This window comes from Myzus persicae, unplaced genomic scaffold (genome assembly GCF_001856785.1).
Source record: "Myzus persicae strain clone G006 unplaced genomic scaffold, MPER_G0061.0, whole genome shotgun sequence".
NCBI lineage: Eukaryota > Metazoa > Arthropoda > Insecta > Hemiptera > Aphididae > Myzus > Myzus persicae.
Genome location: NW_019104377.1, coordinates 582,812 through 602,776, shown reverse-complemented (window position 1 = coordinate 602,776; position 19,965 = coordinate 582,812). Strand labels below are relative to the sequence as shown.

At 30.4% G+C, this 19,965-nt stretch overlaps 1 protein-coding gene across 1 annotated transcript in view; it reads right to left on the bottom strand.

Moving 5' to 3' along the window:
* The window catches only part of LOC111041626 (RNA-binding protein Nova-1), a 58,980-nt gene extending 43,856 nt beyond the window's left edge, over positions 1-15,124 (bottom strand). The window contains exon 1 of the mRNA XM_022325937.1: positions 13,923-15,124. Within this exon, the coding sequence (XP_022181629.1) occupies positions 13,923-14,523 (601 nt within the window). The 5' untranslated portion in view covers positions 14,524-15,124. The remainder of the gene's footprint in view (positions 1-13,922) is intronic.
* Positions 15,125-19,965: the final 4,841 nt, after the last annotated feature.

The following is a 19,965-nucleotide window of genomic DNA, read 5'->3' as shown; positions in this document are numbered from 1 at the left end:
CTTTAATGACTTATTGACTTTGATGTTAAATTCATAGTAAGATAACATTAAAATATACAAACGACACTGTCAATATTTTTAAAAAAAGAAACAAAAAATTAATTTTACATAATAATTATAAAATTGAATTGCGCAATTTTTATTTGAACTGTATAATACGTCATAATTCTTAATTATATAACAGCTGCTCCCTTAAAAATGTATAATTATGGCTATGCTGCTTGACTAGTGATAATTGATAAATCGGCCCATAGTGAAAATAATTCGTATATACGCCACTGGTAACAGGAGCATATTTGAAATGAACCATATCATTTAAAGTTAGGTCTTCCGGAATACCATCTCTACTTGTTGTATTTTCACCGTTCAGAATAACAGATATATTTACAAAAAAGCAACATACCGTCCGTAGAAAAAATATCGGCACCATACTCGCTCACAAAACTATGTAAACGGCTTCTTACTGTTGACTTAATTTTTGGAATTTTGTACAGTTAAGATCGGTAGAACCACAAAGGTACGTGTCGAATTCACTACTAAAGCTACTATTGTATACCTAAATAGTTATGGGTTCATTCGATATTTAATCTTATCGGATAAAACGACAATTAATTATATTACTTTTTCAATATCAATGGACTGGAGTAGGTAATTGCCTATAGGTGCTAATTGGGAATACCTTTACAACACATATTAAAAAAGCTTAAAATTAACAAAAATTAGTTTAAATACATAAAATGAACGTAATATTAGTTAATTAATTACATTAAAAATGCAATAAAATGCATTTAACACAAAAAATGCAAAAAAATGCAAAATAATAATTACATATTTTAAATTGTTGTATTACGAAACAAATTTAATGTTTGGTTAGAATTGTATAACACTTAGAGAAAACAAATGCAAAAGTCACCAAAATCCTAGCTCTAATATTAATAACAATAAAAGGCTAAACGAGGCCTTAATAATCTTACCTTTAAATTGTATAATATGCCGATTCATTCTAATATCAAAACTAACCTAACAGCATACTAAGAAACTCGTGAACGAAAATTTCCCACGTCGTAACGTGTGTACGACATCGTCCTCTTAAGTTCTATGCTTTCTAAAATGTTTTGCGCGCCTATAGATTTGAAAGGACGAACCGCCAAATACTCAAAAGATTACCATCATCAATAATTGGGCCTTAAATTAGACCAAAAAACGCTTAGAACTCTCGAGGAGTGTTTGATAATAAGAAAGTCTCTCAAACTCAAAGGCAAATCTTAAAGATATAGTCATCGTTGTACATCAATGTCACTACTATTGCAGGTAAAAATATTTCAAATTTTAAGTAGCGTAAATATGTATTTTGCACACGCTCGAGTTTTTTTTACTAAGTACAGCTTGAAACAAATAAGTAATAACTGAACCGTGTGCAAGTACCGTATTCACTACCTATATTATAATAATATTATGTTATTTGACGTGTACCCACACGGCTACACCCTACTCGACAAGCCGCCACTGTCGACTTGGACATTTGCCGCGGAAACGGACGAACAATGGCCATATAGTTATAATAATAATATAGCGATATACGTACCCACATGGCTGCATGGCGCATATGTTAGCAAACTTTATAACAATAATAATAATAATAATATGATAATATACGACTCTAATTTCCTGTGACCCGCGGACGATGGGTACCTATATCATTGTGATATAGTTACATAATAATATTATTATTATTGCAATGTGTGTGTGTGTATTGACAGAGGACTCGGGGCCAACACACGCACACAATATCATCGTAAGCTCGCAACATATTATTATAATATCATGACATATGCAGCCAACCCGCTACTCGTACCTACCCACGGTGTATATCGACGGTATATATCCACGGTGTATATATTATTACTATGGTCGAACGGTTTATAACCGAATTTCGTGTGACGTGTGTACGCGTAATGATATTAATAATAATTATTATTTTTGTTGTTGTAGTATCAGTATATAGCTGATCTGTTTGTGTACAATGTGTACACGTCGTCACAGTCATTATGACATTTTTATGCTAACGAATGTAGCAGAGCAAACACAATCAATATAGCCAATAGTATCAATAGTTTGTGTGTTCGGTTACGTGTGAGCACCTTGACCAAATTTCCGACCCATATTTTATATACTTGCTACGTTTCATATAGGTTCGCAGGTAATAATATTGTCGTCCACCTAGGAAAAAATAATATTCCCACCTGTATCCATCGCAAGCAAACCAAAAGAAAAAAAAATTATAGACGACTCGTAAAATGAATTCCTTAACAGTTGAATACGATCAATAAAATATAATATTAATATAATGCAAGGAGTAAGGACCATTATTTAACGAGATTCAATTTTAAAAGAAAACCTATCGAATTGGAAAAAAGTTCACCATTCAATAAACGGTATTATCTCTATGATCGAAATGCTAAAAATAATGTTTCTTTCCTTCGATCGTTTATTTAAGTACGCACATGACTCGAAGTAATGTAATTAATTAAAAAAGATTATAAAAAATTTAATTAACCAGGATTTAATTTTAATTAAACCCATTAAAAGCAGTTTCATTTGTTTGTGTTACAAAAAAAATATATCCTCACATTGAAAATAGCTATAATATTGTGTACAAATTATTATTAATTTTGAATAAAATAATGATATCATCAAAACATAAAAAAGGATCTTAGATTAGACTTTTCAAAACCTAAGAAAGCTTTTCATCCCAAATACGTGTTGAACGCACTTTTTCATTATCTTTGCAACCTAATCACATTCTATTTAGTTCATATAATTAAATAGAAGGTATTTTCGGTCGACATGATAACTTCTTATTCAACCGATGTGGTCATCGTAGTCTGTTAGAATTAAATGCGGATTCATTCAATCGGTGGGTAAAAAAAAAAATGGTCAAACTGAGCATGTAATATATATTTCGATTTATAATATACATGGACAATAAACGATAAAGTGATTCAGCAGATAACTCTAAGGTTACCATAATAATGATTTTGAGCTTTCTTTTCAATTCTTAAAGGGAAAAAAACAACACAATACTCTGTATATCTTGTGTGGGTTAATGAAAAGAAAAATATTTTTTGTGTAATTTATTAACTATATACCCATATCCATATATACATTAATTTAAGTTACACAAATATTTTTGACAGTTAATGTGTAACTTTAATTTAAACAACCTACTTAATCAATTCGATATAACTTTAGAGATATCATAATGATATTATATTACTTAGTCAAATTAATTGCTTCATTCGTGTTTTTGTTTTCATATTTTTCCAACAATTTTGTTAGCTGAACATACTTGTGGTTATGTTTATTTCTTGTGAAAACATGGTTATTTTTTATTGGAGTTTCGGTGACGATTGTTTTTATTACATCTATGATCTACGCCCTAACTATACCGTTGTATATTATTTTTGATCGGTGTAGAGTGACTCCGGACTAATTCACGTCCCAGGCTCTAATATTCACAAGTTATCCTGTCCAAAGTACAAAAGGCACCATCGTATACTTCCACGCGCTTCTATTTTAAATGAGTAATTGGAGATTTTAATATTTATAGTTTCAGGGGTAGAAACAAAATCAATATAAGCTACACCATAAACATCGGTTATATTGTATGATGCAAATATTATATTGGTACTAACAATATCGAAAGTATCAACTATGATCCAACGTGCGGTAACATATGATTTTATACAAACTATGTATTCGTAAAAATGCCATAATGTATAGTACTTTTAGTCACATACCACAGAAGCATTTCCACCGACCACCGTCACTTTTTCGAAAAAATATTCCAACTCGCAGACTTCCGTTATAGAACCTAAGCCATAAAAACATACTATATACTTCATCAGTATTGATACTTCATACCTACGTACTTAGGATTTTCATAGAATAGACAAACCACCAGCGGAAACCCTTAATAAAACTCAGAAAATTGAAGTACAAAACAAATAGCAGATGAATAACTTCAATAACAATCACTTGGTATAAATTATCACGAAACCTTTCTTTTAACTTTTTTTATTCTCCTGTACTCAGTTAGTTTGCCTTAAACTTGAAAGTTGTTAAAAAACAGTGTTTTTGCTTTAGAAGTAAAACTTAAGTTTAGTTGTATGGTTGTAAACGTCTAAACTTGTGTAACGTTTGAAACAAAATGCACGTATATGCAATGTATACATATACTTTGAAAATGTACAAAACACAGTTTACTTAAAATATTTCGATGGAAGATTAAAATTGGGTCACGTCGATGTAAAAGTTTCAAATGGTTAAATATTAATTAAAAATCATATTATAGTAACAGTTAAAATATTCCTACCATAGATTTTATAAGTCATATATAAATATTTGGTTATTTAATAAATTTTATATTATTTGTCCTTAATGAAAGCAATCAATTCCGTTGTAATCCAAACATTGAACGCGTATAAAAATAAATTTTGAGTAAATAGTCTTAAGAATTTTTTTTCAATTATATTGAGAGTGACAGATTATGTAAATATAAAAATAACTGTGAGTATTGTGTAAAATATTTATCGTATATCAGAGCCAATAATTATCAGCCAAGAGCCAGATGGATGGATTTAATAAAAAAATATGTAAAAATAAATAATCATTTTCTTAATAACTTAGAACGATATTGGTTTTTAGTTGATAATTAAATAATATTCTTGATTAAAAAATATACCACAAACAATTATGTTCACTACATACAACCAAAATCCATATTATCGCATACTGATAACAGGTTTTAAGAACACGAGTATTAGGGTACCTAATAATGAAATCAATAGTTATGGAAACTAAAACAAAATATGATGTTCTTGATCTTGTATTGAATTTTAGTGATTACTTATCAGCTACAAAATAGTAGTAAGTGATTGACTACATACCCACAAAATATGTGTTTTATTGTGTCCATTTTCTCTTCATACATAAATATCATTAATATCATTTTAACGGTTCGCTAGTCCATCATCGACAGTAAAAATTCACTATCTATAACAACGGTTAATGTCATAATTTTTTAACACAATACATAGGTACCTATTGGCTATTACGTAACATCAACTTATATTTTTTTATTTTTTTTTATTTTCAATGAGATTTTAACGCGAGTATTATAATATCTCGACAGTTATTATGAATGTACATCTCTTATATATAGTTATATCCAATTTATTTTTAAACACAACATCGGAAATATATGTCAACAACACGGGCGAACCAAATGAAAAACGTCCATAAAAGTACTCGAAAATGTCATTATAATAAACTTGTTTGAAATTTGAAGACAGTTTAAAATACCTACCGAAAAAACTTGAATCTCAGTAGAAAATTGTACATCGTAGCTATGACGCCACGCTTCATTTACAGCCATGTAAACTTTTTAGATTAGTATGCATGCTCTTGGACAAACAATATGCAAATGACTGTATGAAAAAAAGTTTTGAATATTTTTACTCATAATTTAACTGCCGTTGTATCTCATCACGCTCACTCACTCTCTCTCTCTCTCTCTTTCTCGAACTATTGTTATTTGTCGAGTCGTTCGAACGCTCGTCATATATTATGTTAATATTTATAGGCTTAAAAATAAACTAAGAACGACAAACTCGTAACCAAGCATCATTTTCTATACGTATACTATCTTTTTTAAATCTGCTTACGAAAGTATAGTGCTTTATTTTAAACTATTTAACGCACCTGCAGGTAGTGCATGAAAAAAAATACTTTTAATTGAAATAATGCAATTCATACAAAAAGTGACATTTGTCTAGCCGTTTTGAATAGTTTATTAAACCCACATTTATGATATAATATTATATAAACAACATTATAAAGGAGCAAACAGAGCGAAAAATTTATATTTAATTACCCACCTATTCAGTTAGCCTGTCACAAAACGCAATTGTCTTGGAACATTAAGCAATATACGTGGGCAAATTACTAAAAATGAGATCTCAAAAGTAAAATAAGTATTGCAACCTAATAGGTAAGAAAAAATGTGTCAGCATTATTCTAAGCAAAATGTTTAAATATTCAAGTCAAATTATGAAATTTGATTTTTTTTTTAAACTTAATTGTGTATGAATTGTATTGCAATAATACAGGCAACAACTGAATATAATAAATACTGTACAAGTATTATATTATGTTTAAAAAAATTGTTGTTTTCCTAAAAAAAAAAATTATTGAATTATAAAATATAATTTCCACGATTACTATGATTACATAATATTAGTGTTTTAAATTATTTTTATCGATCAAATCACGTAACCACAAATGCTTTTTAGACAAAATGACTTCAACTGTTCTTATGAAAAATTTTTTTTTTCATTTTGACCTAAACAGAATATTTACTGTGTTATTATTATTTATATTATATTTAATTAAACGCATATAATAGATTGATTCATATGGGCAATATTATCGTAAAAGTCATTTAAAAAATCACACTACAAAAAACAATAAAAAACACTCATGGTTTACAAAATACATATATGTATATAAAATATACATACTTGTACAATAACTATGAGCTAACTAAAACAGCATAATACTTTACACAAAATGTCATGTACCTATATCGTATTTATTTTAATATCGTTAACAGTCTACTAAAACAATAAATTGTTATTTATAATCCTTCACGTCATAAAAACATCCTTGGTAACACCGACGAGTTGGGTTAAGTTAAATTTAATCAGTACGCATATTCGATTTTAGTCTAAATATTAGCGACAGGTCAAATATTGAACAAGTCTCAATACCATTAAAAAAATATCATATATTGTGTTGACTTATAATTATTTTTGTTAGAAATCATTAGTAAATTCACACTCCGCTAAAAATTAAAATGTATATTATATTTGAATAACCTACTGTAATATTACGTAATTATATACTTATTTCTAAAGAGTTCTCTCGGTTCAAATATAAATATAAACATAAAGTTGAAGACGGTAATATAACACCTATATACTCATACTTTACAAATTACAGAGCGAGTACACTTTGTAATTCGTACAACGTATTTCTAATAAACTTATAAAAATGTTGGTGTTTATTTGTCATTGAAAACTACGATCAAGCATTAGGTATTTTATACCTAATTAACTCAACATGAAAATATAAATATACAATGGCAAAATGTATTTAATGAAAATATTTTATCTGGAAAGTTGTTTTGCAAGCAGTGTTTTTAGCATAAATGTTTATATTTCTATTGAGAAGAGATGCAACATATTTTATGTCAACGATCTAATGTAATCAATATTATATATTATTATAAATACCCATAACTAAATTGAAAAAAAAATTGAAAAAAAAATTGCAACAGTAGATCACCTTGTGATAAATTCAAATATAAAAACGACAAATAAATTATTTCATATGTACATAGGATGTTTAAATTATTATCTACATCTGTCTAAAAAACAGTCATTTTTTAGTTATTTTCAGTAATATTTTATCTATATGTAATTTTGTAACTACTAATAGGTAGGTATATATTATAAGTGAGGTCTAAAAAGCCGCAAAAAAATATATGTATATGTGTATATTAGAATAGTACATAAGTGTACAATTAATTAATTAATTAATATTACACATGATAAATTCACACAGGTATTAAATCTAGTATCAAAAATGTAAAACTCATTAGGAATGTTAATGAAAATATTACAAATTCATGAAAAGATTATGAAATAACCAGTAGGTAAGCTTAAAATATAATTAAATATTATTTATTCACAAAGAATAAAAAAATTAGGGTGATTCAGACGTAGAATTACAAGTAACAAATTTAAAATTAACCTATAACACGTTATTTGGAAAACACGATGACTACCTCGTTGATATTATTCAACTATATTACAGAACATTACATAAAATACACTCACTCCGATAAAGTATTGGATCTAAAAAAAAAACAGTCAGTGTTTTTTTTTGTTTCTACAATAATATCATATATTATATTTGATGTTTAATCATTTTCTAAATTATATTTGTTATATTACCGGTAAAATATTTTTAAGATTTAGTTATATAATAAGATTTAATTTGTATTTGCATCTAATTTTAATATCCAAGGTACACTTCAAAATTTTAAATTTAATTCGAATCGTAGAGTAAATCATCAACTAATTTAATTATAATGTATTCATAAGTTTTCATTGATATTATGAAGAAACTACAATTTTTAAATCAAAAGCAGAAATTAAATTTTATTATACTTTATAATATTGGTCTTAAGTACATAATTTTAATTTATCTTCGTCATTATCTTCATAATATATTATATTGTAAGTCGGCAGATATTTTATTACAACGTATATTTTTTATAACAATAATAAGTAGGTAGGTACAATATAAAATACTTAGAACATTATTTGATGTTTTTCCTTATAGTTCATATAAAAAAAACCTTCATAAATATATAATTTACATTACCAAGTTCGTAATAATAATATAGTTACAAATGAAAATTCTTTGTACGAATGCTTTGTTAGAGTGTAACTAAAATTATAAGACACATAAAATGTTAGAAGTTAGAACATATAGGAAGAACTCCGAGATCAAATATTATATAATTGTAAGTACAATTTCAAAGTATAGCACTTTTAAGCACCTAAAAACACTATGAGTTTATAATTCTGAAATATAACGTACTATATTCTCGTAATTTTTGAAAAGTTTTTTACTTATTTAACATTTTTAGTTTTATAGATTTTCTTAAAATATACATACTTCTGGTGTGAAAATAGTGTTGAGGTTCTTACAGTTAATGGTCATAAACAAATTTTACGCGTTTCGTATGTAGAACATTTTCCTAATACAGTAAATGCAGCGTAAAGTTTTCAAATATTTATCTTTTTATGTCTTGAACGAAAATAAAAAAAAATTAAATCGAAATATTTCATTACAAACAAAGTATTGCTTTTATTATTTATGTTGGCATACAATAGGTAAATAAAATAATTATTCCTGCTGCTCAATGCTTTATGCTAATATTAAAAACCGATTATATTATGTATAATAAAACAAATGTATAGAAACAAAATAAAATATTCGATGACTTATAATTATAAGTTTCCTGTACAAGTCATAGGAGAATTATTGATATAGATTTTTATTTCATTTAAAATTGATTTACTAATTTCACAATCTGCAATTAATATGTATAAAAATACACATCAGAACCATAAGTGTATGCTCTATAATGAAGAAAAAAAGGCATGTTTTTCAGGATGAAAAATTCTCCCACTAGAGAACCTCCGAAAATTTTAGATGTAAAATTATTTTTTTTACCATTTAAAAGTTCGTAATATTTTAAGGTTAGTTCGAAAATCCACCGCCTGATTGATAAAAATATTCTTAAAATTATCACTTAAGACATTATTTAAATATTCCACTAGGTATAACTATTTTATTAAAAGGTCATGGGCTAATAAAAAAAAAAAAAGAAACAAAAAAATATAAGGAAACTATTAATTATTACTTGTTAGCGTTCGTTCGTTTTTTACGGTTGTTCTGGTCCTATATCTATACGACCAGAGTACTGACAGATACTTCTGGAAATTAATCTTTCTAAACATTTTTAATCCCGATAATTTATAAAATAAATTGAATAAAACATTAATATTATATAATAGCTATGAATGTACAGTACCTACGCTAAAGTCGGTAGTGTTATCAATCTTTGTCTTTTATAACGATATTATTTATTTTGTATTAGGAACTATAATTTATCAGGATTTGGAATAGATTTCCGATTGATTTAATTTATAAAGGTACCTCTACTTTCTTATACACCATGGTCCGTATAACATTATCAGCTATAAGAACCGTGTATATAGTAATTATAAATTAAATTAAATTTCCCTCGTGTTGTTTAGAAATAATATTATGTTACACATAACCTATGGAATAAATAATGTAAATTTAATTACTACGCTTTGAAATATTATTATACATAGCACCTATTTGGGTATCAGTAAATGTGTTTCCTGCACAGCGATACAGTGACCTTTAACCGTTGCAAATGTATATTCTTAAATTAATACATATGTACCTAGTTATATAAAGTAAATACAAACAGAGTGCGATTGAATGTGTGTTTAATCCAGTATATTAACTATTATTAAATAACCGCTATCAAAAATAAAATCATTAATGAATAATAAAAATAATAGTAAATAAGTATTTTAATGTAAATAATTATTATGTAATTAGTCCTTAAATAAAATCGACTTAATATTTCTTTTGTTGTATGCCAATAACTTAGTAGTTAATGCAGTACCAAGAATTAAGAAAAAACTACAATTCCAATAATTCAGAAAAAAATCATTTTTTGTAAATTAATTTGTTTATTTGTTATTTAGAAAAACCTTAAGCCGCTTAATTTTATAAAAATTATCTATTCAATAAAAAAAAAAATACATTTGTCCTTATAATATTTTGATACAGTTTAATAATTGTAAATGTACTTAAATACATTTGTTAGCAAGTATTAAATATTTCCATACACATTTCCAGATTCAAAATACGCATTTATTTATCATTTCCCTTACGAAACACATTTTATTTGATAAATGGTGTGAACAATTTTTTTTTTTGGACTCCAATTAATTATAACAAAACAATTGGAAATAATCAAAAATAAATTTAACTAAAACACGTAACCACAATTCTATAAGCACGAATTGTTTCAGTAGATGCTATTATGCACGAAATGGTTTTTATTACTAATAAACGCAACGACGATATAACAATTCTAAAGATTTTACGATTACTGCGAAGTGCGAAGTAAATAAACGCACAGTTTTAAAATGACAAAAAAAATAGATCAAAGAAATGAGGAAAACAATTTAAGATCAACACTAGTGTAAAATAGATCAAAAGGAAAAATAATAAGAATTAAATTAGCTAAACAACTAAGAAACTAAAAAAAAATTCATGGAATAAGTTTTTGTGTTTAGAGGATATGCATATAGATGAAACACAATAGCCTAGACAACTAATTTGGTTAATAAAGTCATTATTATTCGCGGAAAAATTGGTTACTAAAATCAGGGTGTTTTTATTACAATATCCTGTGTACCTAAACCCTTTTAAATTTATAAAAATGTATGGAGGTCGATTAATTTAACAGCAAAGAATTATTATCTCGAAAAGTATAACCGTTTTAAAAAAATAACACGATTTTTTTAAGTAAAAATTAATACATTTTTTAACTTCTTGTTTTTTTCCTATGGATTTTTAACTCGTCATCAAAAGAGGAACTTTGTGGAGAATTTTGATTTACATAAATCGAATCTTGAACTAGTAATTACTTAATTAATTGAACAGTCATAAAATATATTTCAAGTATAGACGAGCGGAGTGGAGCGGCAAGTGCGGGTAACATGCAAAATATTAGTCTACTTTGGTCTATTATCCCACTCATCAAAACTTTTAATAGGTGACTAATTATAGAAAATTAACCAGTCGTTCGAATTCGACTTTTGAACATCGACATTTTCAGTAAAATATGTCATCTTTCAAAAAACTAAAAACATTAAACTTATAAAGAATTATAACAAAACGAAAACAGTTAAGTTTATAAGTACTTTGACTTTAATTTATGTGAAAAAAATATCTTCAAAAGCGTTACTTTACACTTTTGATTGTAATAAGTGGTCAATGTTAGAAGAATCACTCAGAATCACTTACTTTTCTTCGAAGGTTTGTTCATTTTTCTGCAGTAAGTATATTGTATTAAAATCTGTATAAAAATTGCGATACGGACACAATTTCAGTTCAGTTTATTTCAGTATATTAATGTTGTACATTTTAAAATATAGTAAATCAGAAATTCGTAGTAATAAGTTAATTTAGTTTTGTCATTCGTAATTAGTATGGATGAACTGTATAGCTGACAATATAAGGTACAATGGCGTATATGATGTGATTTATTTTCGATTGCAACAAATATTATTTAAATGTATTTTTACTTTAATATAATATAACCTAGTAAATAGTTATACTACATATTCATCACACCGATGAATTCATAAAACAAATTTACGTCACATTGTTTGAAAAGAAAAATTAACGGTGTTAGTGTAACCTATATTATTATAAAAAAAAAAATTATAAATATAAACATAATTATTCACAATGCATTTATTTTGTCGATACAAACTTAAAACAAACATCGGAAAAAAATCATCGAAAACAATTGTAAATATAATAATATGGTATATCAAATAATTATATTCAAACTAACTATTTATGACTATTATTTATAAGTTTATAACTAGTTAGTTTTTGGATAAATATGTATTTATAATTATTAATCGTAAATTATACCCGAATACCAGGGCATACTTGTTATTATTCTAATAACACAATATTTATTTATAAATATAAATAATCCCCCATAGCCCCATCGGTGAAATATATTGCCTACCTATTATGTGGCTTATGAATTTTATGAAGGGGTTTTCTCTAGTACCTAATCGGCCCGCTAATCGGTTTACTTTAACTGTAGTTTAAAATAATAATGGCCCATAAACGTCTCGAAATTAATTAATTATAATTTATAAATAATAAACAACAAAAGTTTAAAACGTATCTCCAATGTAAAAATAATTATTGTATGGACATTTTAAATAATGTCTCATTTTATTGGCGTAATTCAATGTTAATTGATCAGCCGATTAAAATGTCGAGGGAAAAAATATTTTACAATATTTTAATTATTACACGGCGCGTTCATATGCATTTGAATAAAAATACATTTTTAAATATTTATCATTTAATATAAAAAAAAACGTTAGTCTTAAATTAGCGAAAAAACATATCATATATAGGTACGTACAATATTCTGTCATATCAAATCAGTGGTAAATAATAATAATAAAATTAAACAAAATGTTTCTATATAGTTTCTACTATTTGTTTTGGGTATTTTGTAATTTTGATAGAAGGTATACGATTTAAATTATTTTGTTTGCATCCGTTTAAATATTATTAGAAAAATAACGTGTACGTCAATCTTAAAATAAAATCAGTACCAATAAGGAACGGGATTCTTACAAATATTATGACCATTTTTTTCTTTCAAAAAATGAATACATTAAATCTATGAAAATTCCAAAATGTTTCGTTTATTTAATTTTTTTTTTTTAAACCTTAACCTTTCCACTAAAAATATATGATAGGTATTAGGTGTAATTAAATATTCAAATTGCACACAAATTGTCGTGCCTGAACACACAGGTATTACGCCAAAATTATATTTATAGCGCCTTAGGGATTTCGACTAAATATAAGTTACAATATTCGTACAAGGTTCCTCTCGTTGATAATCCATATTTATTCTTATTTCGATCGATATAATATTAATATTAATTTATTATAATACGTCGAACACCAGCTACACAGGTACGTGGGTACTAGTCTCCTTTGACTTTGAAAGTATCGTTTCGTTTGCAAAGTTGCAGAGTAATAACTATACAATATCTGATCATTAAATTTAAATGACGATAACGAAACATAAATTAACTTGCAATAGCTATTATAATTAATTGATAAACATTTATAAAGATACGCTTGGGTATACTGCAGTTGGTCGTTAATATTATTATTATGGTTTGTGAGGATTATAGGTGGAAATAATATTCGGAGGTACTTGTGGAGGTACTTATTATAATTTTCACAATGCTTCTTAAATGATATCGCTTGTATATTGCGTAAGAATAATAACAAAAAAAAAACTAATGATATACGTTATGACGTCCGAAATGTATACATTTTTTTGCGTGGTCTAATTGCTTATGCACATGTAATTAATTCCAATTTAATTAGACGTGTCTTACCTGCGACGGACGAACTGTGCGTCCTCTTGACGTTAGCGCCGTCCAACGTGTCCTGCAACGGACGTTTCCTGTTCTCGACCGCGTGCTGTTGCTGCAGCTGAAGATGGTGATGATGCAGATGGTGGTGATGGAGATGATCGTTGGCCGGTGACGCCGGGCACGCGTCCATCATTTTCACGTCCCCGGCGGCGGCGGTTGTCGTGAAGCAACGACCGCCGATCGACGGCGTCAACGCCAGCGATAGCGGCGACGACAACGACAACGGCGACGACAACGATAACGGCGACGACGACAACGACGACGAGGACGACGACGATAACGACGACGGCGATGACGACGATAACGGCGACGACGACGACGACGACGACGACGACGACGACGGCGGTGACGGCGGCGACGACAACGACGACGGTAACAGCGGCGAACACATACCGGCGCCGGCCGCGGCCACCGAATCGAACTGCATCGCGTACAACATTCGCTGGCAAAAGTAATGGTCAGGCGCCGACGCCGTGGCCGCGTACAGCTCCGCGCCATCGGCGCCGCCGAACATACCGCCGCCGCCGGCACTCGTCTGCGATGTACCGGTCAAAAATTGCATCGCGCCGTTCGTTTGTTTTCTTTACTGCCTCGAGAACGGCCGAAAACGAAAATGTATTCGAAAAAAAAATAAACAGAAATGTCAAAAAATAATATATAATTTTATGATTATTATTGACGTTGGGAACTCTGAATATTGCGCGAGTCGTGATCGTTGGGTAACGTTGCACAGAACAACTGAGACGGCTGCTGCTGCTGCTGCGACGACGGTGTCGTTCTGTTGAGCGCGGTCAGGGTTAACACGTGTGCGTAACGCGAGTGTCCGCGTGCCCCGACGAGTAACTCGCGACCGTCCGGCGGTATAATATCAATAATTTATAATTTATATCATAGTTATATTAAAACGATGATGATATCTATTATTATTATTATTATTATTAATGTTAATATTATTATTGTTGTTACGCCGCACGTCTTCGCGTTCTCCTCTACAATTATTGCCGATTGTCGTCGTTTTTGTTGTTGTTGTTGGTGCTGTTGACGTAAAGCCGGTTGCGCGTTGATGGCGACGAAGACGACGACGACTGCAACGACGGACGATCACGCGGGTGCATGCGAGTTTAACGATTAGCGCGCGCGACCGGTGTGCCGCGGGTCCGCGCTCAGTGGCTGCCGATCGGCCAGCCGGCCCGCCCGCCCGTGCCCTTGCCGCCAAAAGACCTTGCCCGCGCCGACCCACTCGCCGCCCGCGCACCCTTCCACCCGCGCCGTTGTACCGCTCGAGCCGCAGCCGCCGCGACCGCTCGTCCGTCGGCCGGTCGCGCGGGTAGGTCGTCCGACCGGTCACGTCGTCGTCGTCGTCGTCGTCGGACGATCGCGGACCGATGTGACGGCCGCGGGAGGGGGGGGCGCCGACCGTCGTCGTCACGATCAAGGGCACGCGCCGGGCGAGGGGCCGTGCCGCCCCGCGCCTGACCGCTGATATTTCGGTCGATTATGGACTTATTTTTTTTTTTGTCGATTTTTTACAGCAATTATCGAATATTAATCACATTTTTTTTTCGATGTACAAAATTATTGTGATTAACGCTAAACCGATGTCGTCACACTATTATACGCTCTGCTTCTATTAAACAGTCTCTGTGCCGAGTGCGTAAAGTGTTGCAAACTTCTCGGCGCTCGGTGATTGTTGTTATCATTTACATCACCCAACATTATACAAAGTTAGACGAGACATGCATGGGACGAAATCATACCCTTTAGACGTCGGCCCCCGCTCCGCAGTTTTCAACTTGTGTTCCCGCGGACTACCCTCAATCGATGATTTATACATACGTTATACTATTATCTGGAGCGCGAAATTATACTGCTGCAAAATATTTCATCAATCGGTGTTGCAAGTTATGTGCATCTTGTTTTTAAAGAAAAACAAAATATAGTATATTGTACTTGTATATGAGACCAGTAAACTAGTTCCGCATACACCTGAAAAACGTGCAAAAGTGAAACTGTCGGTGAATTGAGAACTGTAAACAATAACGATATTCTTGATTTAGACAGCCCAGTCAATATTTTCATCACTAACTATTTATTTCATATTATAATCATGCCTACCTAATATTTTTGTGCGCAGTAGGCGATATAACATAAGACACATTATGAAACGCCATCTAATTTATAACATTTTATTACAATTTACCATCATGTACATTTCTAAGTTTTTTTTATTCTCGAGGATAAAGTTTACAAGTCCTTTTCCTACAACCGCCTGTCTATATAATTGGTCGTCCACTCGTGTACATATACGAGAGTTGTCACATCTTCGTTATATATATTTTTTTTCATTATTAAGATAAGCCTCGTCGTTTGGGCCATTGCCTGACAATTTTTTATTCATTCGTCGGCATTGTTATCTTTACAATTACATCGCAATTACTAATTAGTATTATGTTAAACTCCAAGTCCAACGACAATGATAAAGTAACACAAGCTGCAAATAATATACCTGTAGGTGTGTAACAATGCAAAAACGTGTATTTCGATGAAATCCAATTTAAAATACACATTTTAATGTGTAAAACAACCCTGAAATGTGCGATTTTGAACTAAATAAAACTTTGTTAGGATTAATCTACTTACTCCGCTTGATTCGGATTTATAACTTGTTTCTATATACAATTTGGTACACGCATTAAAAAGTTGCGACCGCACGAGAATCCGGAATTTAATTATAATAATAAATCATTTAGGTATATTATTAAAGATACGCACTAATGATGTGTACGAGAAGGGGCGATTAAGCGTAGTTGGTAAAAATATAGTCATCCTTCTAAAATAATTACCCAAATTGTATATTGTATTATCTACTAAAATATGTAGGTGTCTAACTTTTTTTGGTTAAAATAATTAATAATATAATATCAGTATTGTCTACAAAACATCACACAGCCATCTTAAACACCGAGTGAATAATATTCTACTATTCATTTCATTTTACTTAGGTACCAAAATAATCACTCAGTGTGATAATATACAACACATTATACAGGTATATACGCCATGTCATCAATTCGTATTTAATTTAAGGTTCACCGGGTTTTAGCTTATCTGCAAACATTCAAAGTATGTTACACCATTACTAAAATCAAAAGAAAATATAATATGATAATTACCATCAATCGCGTACGGTTAGAACGTTAGAGAGCATACTACGTCGAGTTGCAAAACAAAATTGATTAATTAAATCATTAAGGTTCGCTAAAATGTAATGGACCAATCATGGGCCGGTAAATCAAAATTAAGCGACTATATTATACCACTCTGCCTGTTCATTATTATGATTCATCACATATTATGTTAAGTGTTAAATGGTTGCTGCAATCCGACGGTATAGTGTTACATTTTACCACGGATCTTATTCTCGACTATCATAAAATCCAAGAATTTCGTCACGCGACATGCTCATTTCATTATTTTTACTTTGTACGAAAAATCGTATGACATAATATTTTTTGATTGAAACAAGAAATGATATCTTTACCGTAGGCACAGCATGCGTTTACGATTTATTCCCGAAGAATGTAAACGAGGCAATAATATTGTAGGCATACCTATACCCACCTGCAGTCTACCTACACGCATACAATAATATACAAATTTATTTGTATCGCATATACAATACGTATATATATTTCGAACGGGGAAAATTATCGATTCGACGAGAGGAGGCTTCCCCGCCGGTTTCTGGCCGCCCTTCTCACCCCCCCCCCCCAAGTACATATATATATATACCGCAGCAGCAGAGTGATTACCCGAGAACATTTCCGAACGCCTATACGGCTTTTAGTCTTGTTTTCGGCCTCAACGGTCCCGTTCCACATGGAGGACTTTTATTGCCTTTTGCCATTAATCTCCGACGTCGGTCTCGCCGTCTATACGAAATATGGGCAGTTACTATAGTTGTGTATCAAACGCGTGTGTCCGAATGGTGCCTCTCGATAGTACGCGTATATATATATATATGTGTGTGTGTGTGTGTATGATGGCAGGCGAATGTCAAGAGTCCGAGACAACACATCATGACGTGGTCGTATATAGACTCTGTGTGCAAAGCTTTCTGGTCCGATTTTCGGTGTTATTATTCGTTTTTTAAGACATACATACGGCACTGCACTCGGCTGCGACGCGACCTCGCCGAAAAGATTTTTTATGTATTTCCCGTCACGTAAACGTATATACGAACGCATCTCTCTGACATCACGACGACGGTAAACCGAAATAATATCGTGTTACAATATCGCAGCACCGGTCCTGGCAACAGCTTATAATATATATATATATATTAGCATCTGTGAAACGAATATCACGTATTTATTTTTTACATTATAGGACACGCGCGAACGATTTTCCGTTGTTGTTTTACGCATATGGGTACATCATATATGACTCCGACGCGTCTCTCTGTCTTTGTATTTTTTTTTTTTTTTTTACTATACAGTAATACAGAATAACCGGATAATGCAACTCGTACGCAGAGCTAACCAACGGCGTACCGATGCATTATATAATATTATCACTGTGTGTATATATGCCTATATTATGTTTAAATAATAAACTTAATAGCTAACGCAATTAAAAAAAATATAGGTAGGTATATGATCTCTTATTCTATATACATACATATATGAATGTGTATATAAATAAATTATCATATAGATTGCGGATGTGTCAATGTCACACAATAAAAAATTCAATGTTATTGGTAGGTACGCTTTATTATGCAATATATATTCTAATATAATATGCGTATAATGCATTAAAAATTTTAAAACGCCAAAGCATCAATAAAAAACACCTGTGTCTCATGTTATACTGGTCTTCGCGGGCTCTGCCGTTTTGGATTTTTTAATTCCGAAATTTTGGAAGTAAACGTTTCAGAATATTTTACAGGCTTTGGCTTCTGATTTCAAAATTATAAGATTTCCATATTTGGTGTTGAAGTACATGTTTTTAAATTTTTTTTCTAAAAATATACTTTACAATTGGCGTATTATAACTAAAGAAAGTGATGTAGAAACGCGGAATGATGGTTGATTAAAATACTCCATCCGTTGATGGAATTTCATACAATTTAAAACAGTTGTGAAAATCACAAAAATTCATAAAATGATTTTTACAAACACGAATTTTAAATGTTATAGTTGAATTTATTATAAATCATTGACGTATTATCACTATTACATTGCAGAAATACGCATGATATTTTAACTGAATTAACATTGTACGAATAAATGCAAGTATGCAGCTATAGGATACTAGGTGATCACCTGCAGCAGTATGACTATAGTATATTATACTTAAACGATTTGTAACTTATGCGCATTCAGTATGTATTCGACTAAATAACATGAAAAAAACATATCGGCCTGAACTTAAATAAAATAAAATATTGAAATAGTCGTTTGGGTGAAATTTATTTATCGTTCGAATTTAATATTAACTTTTAATATAGGCAACGCAAACAAATGTTTTGAAAGTACCAACGTTTTAAAGTCAAAAATAGTTTTCAGCAACACTATTCACCTAAGAATATGTAATATGGCGTAAGACCTAATTTACGAACTCTTCAGTCGACCACATAAAAATTTCAGATTTTTATGGTCCAGATTTTACCGTCCATTCGGTATATTTTTTACAGTAATAATAAAAATACCTTATTTGACACAACGCAGCGTTAACTTTCAGCGTTCTCCTGTAGATTGATTTTATACTTCCATCTAAAGTGCATTTTAAACGCACTTAATAATATATGATGTATACAATTTAATTTTTAATTGATAAAGCAATGTCCCTTCACTTAGACGTCGTAAATAATTGTTGATGAAATTATAAACTATATAATTAGATAAAGTTTTCAAACTATTCTTGAATGTAAAAAAAATCATTAATTGCATTAGTTATGATTGATTTAATATTTCATTCAACTGGAAAAATATACCATCAT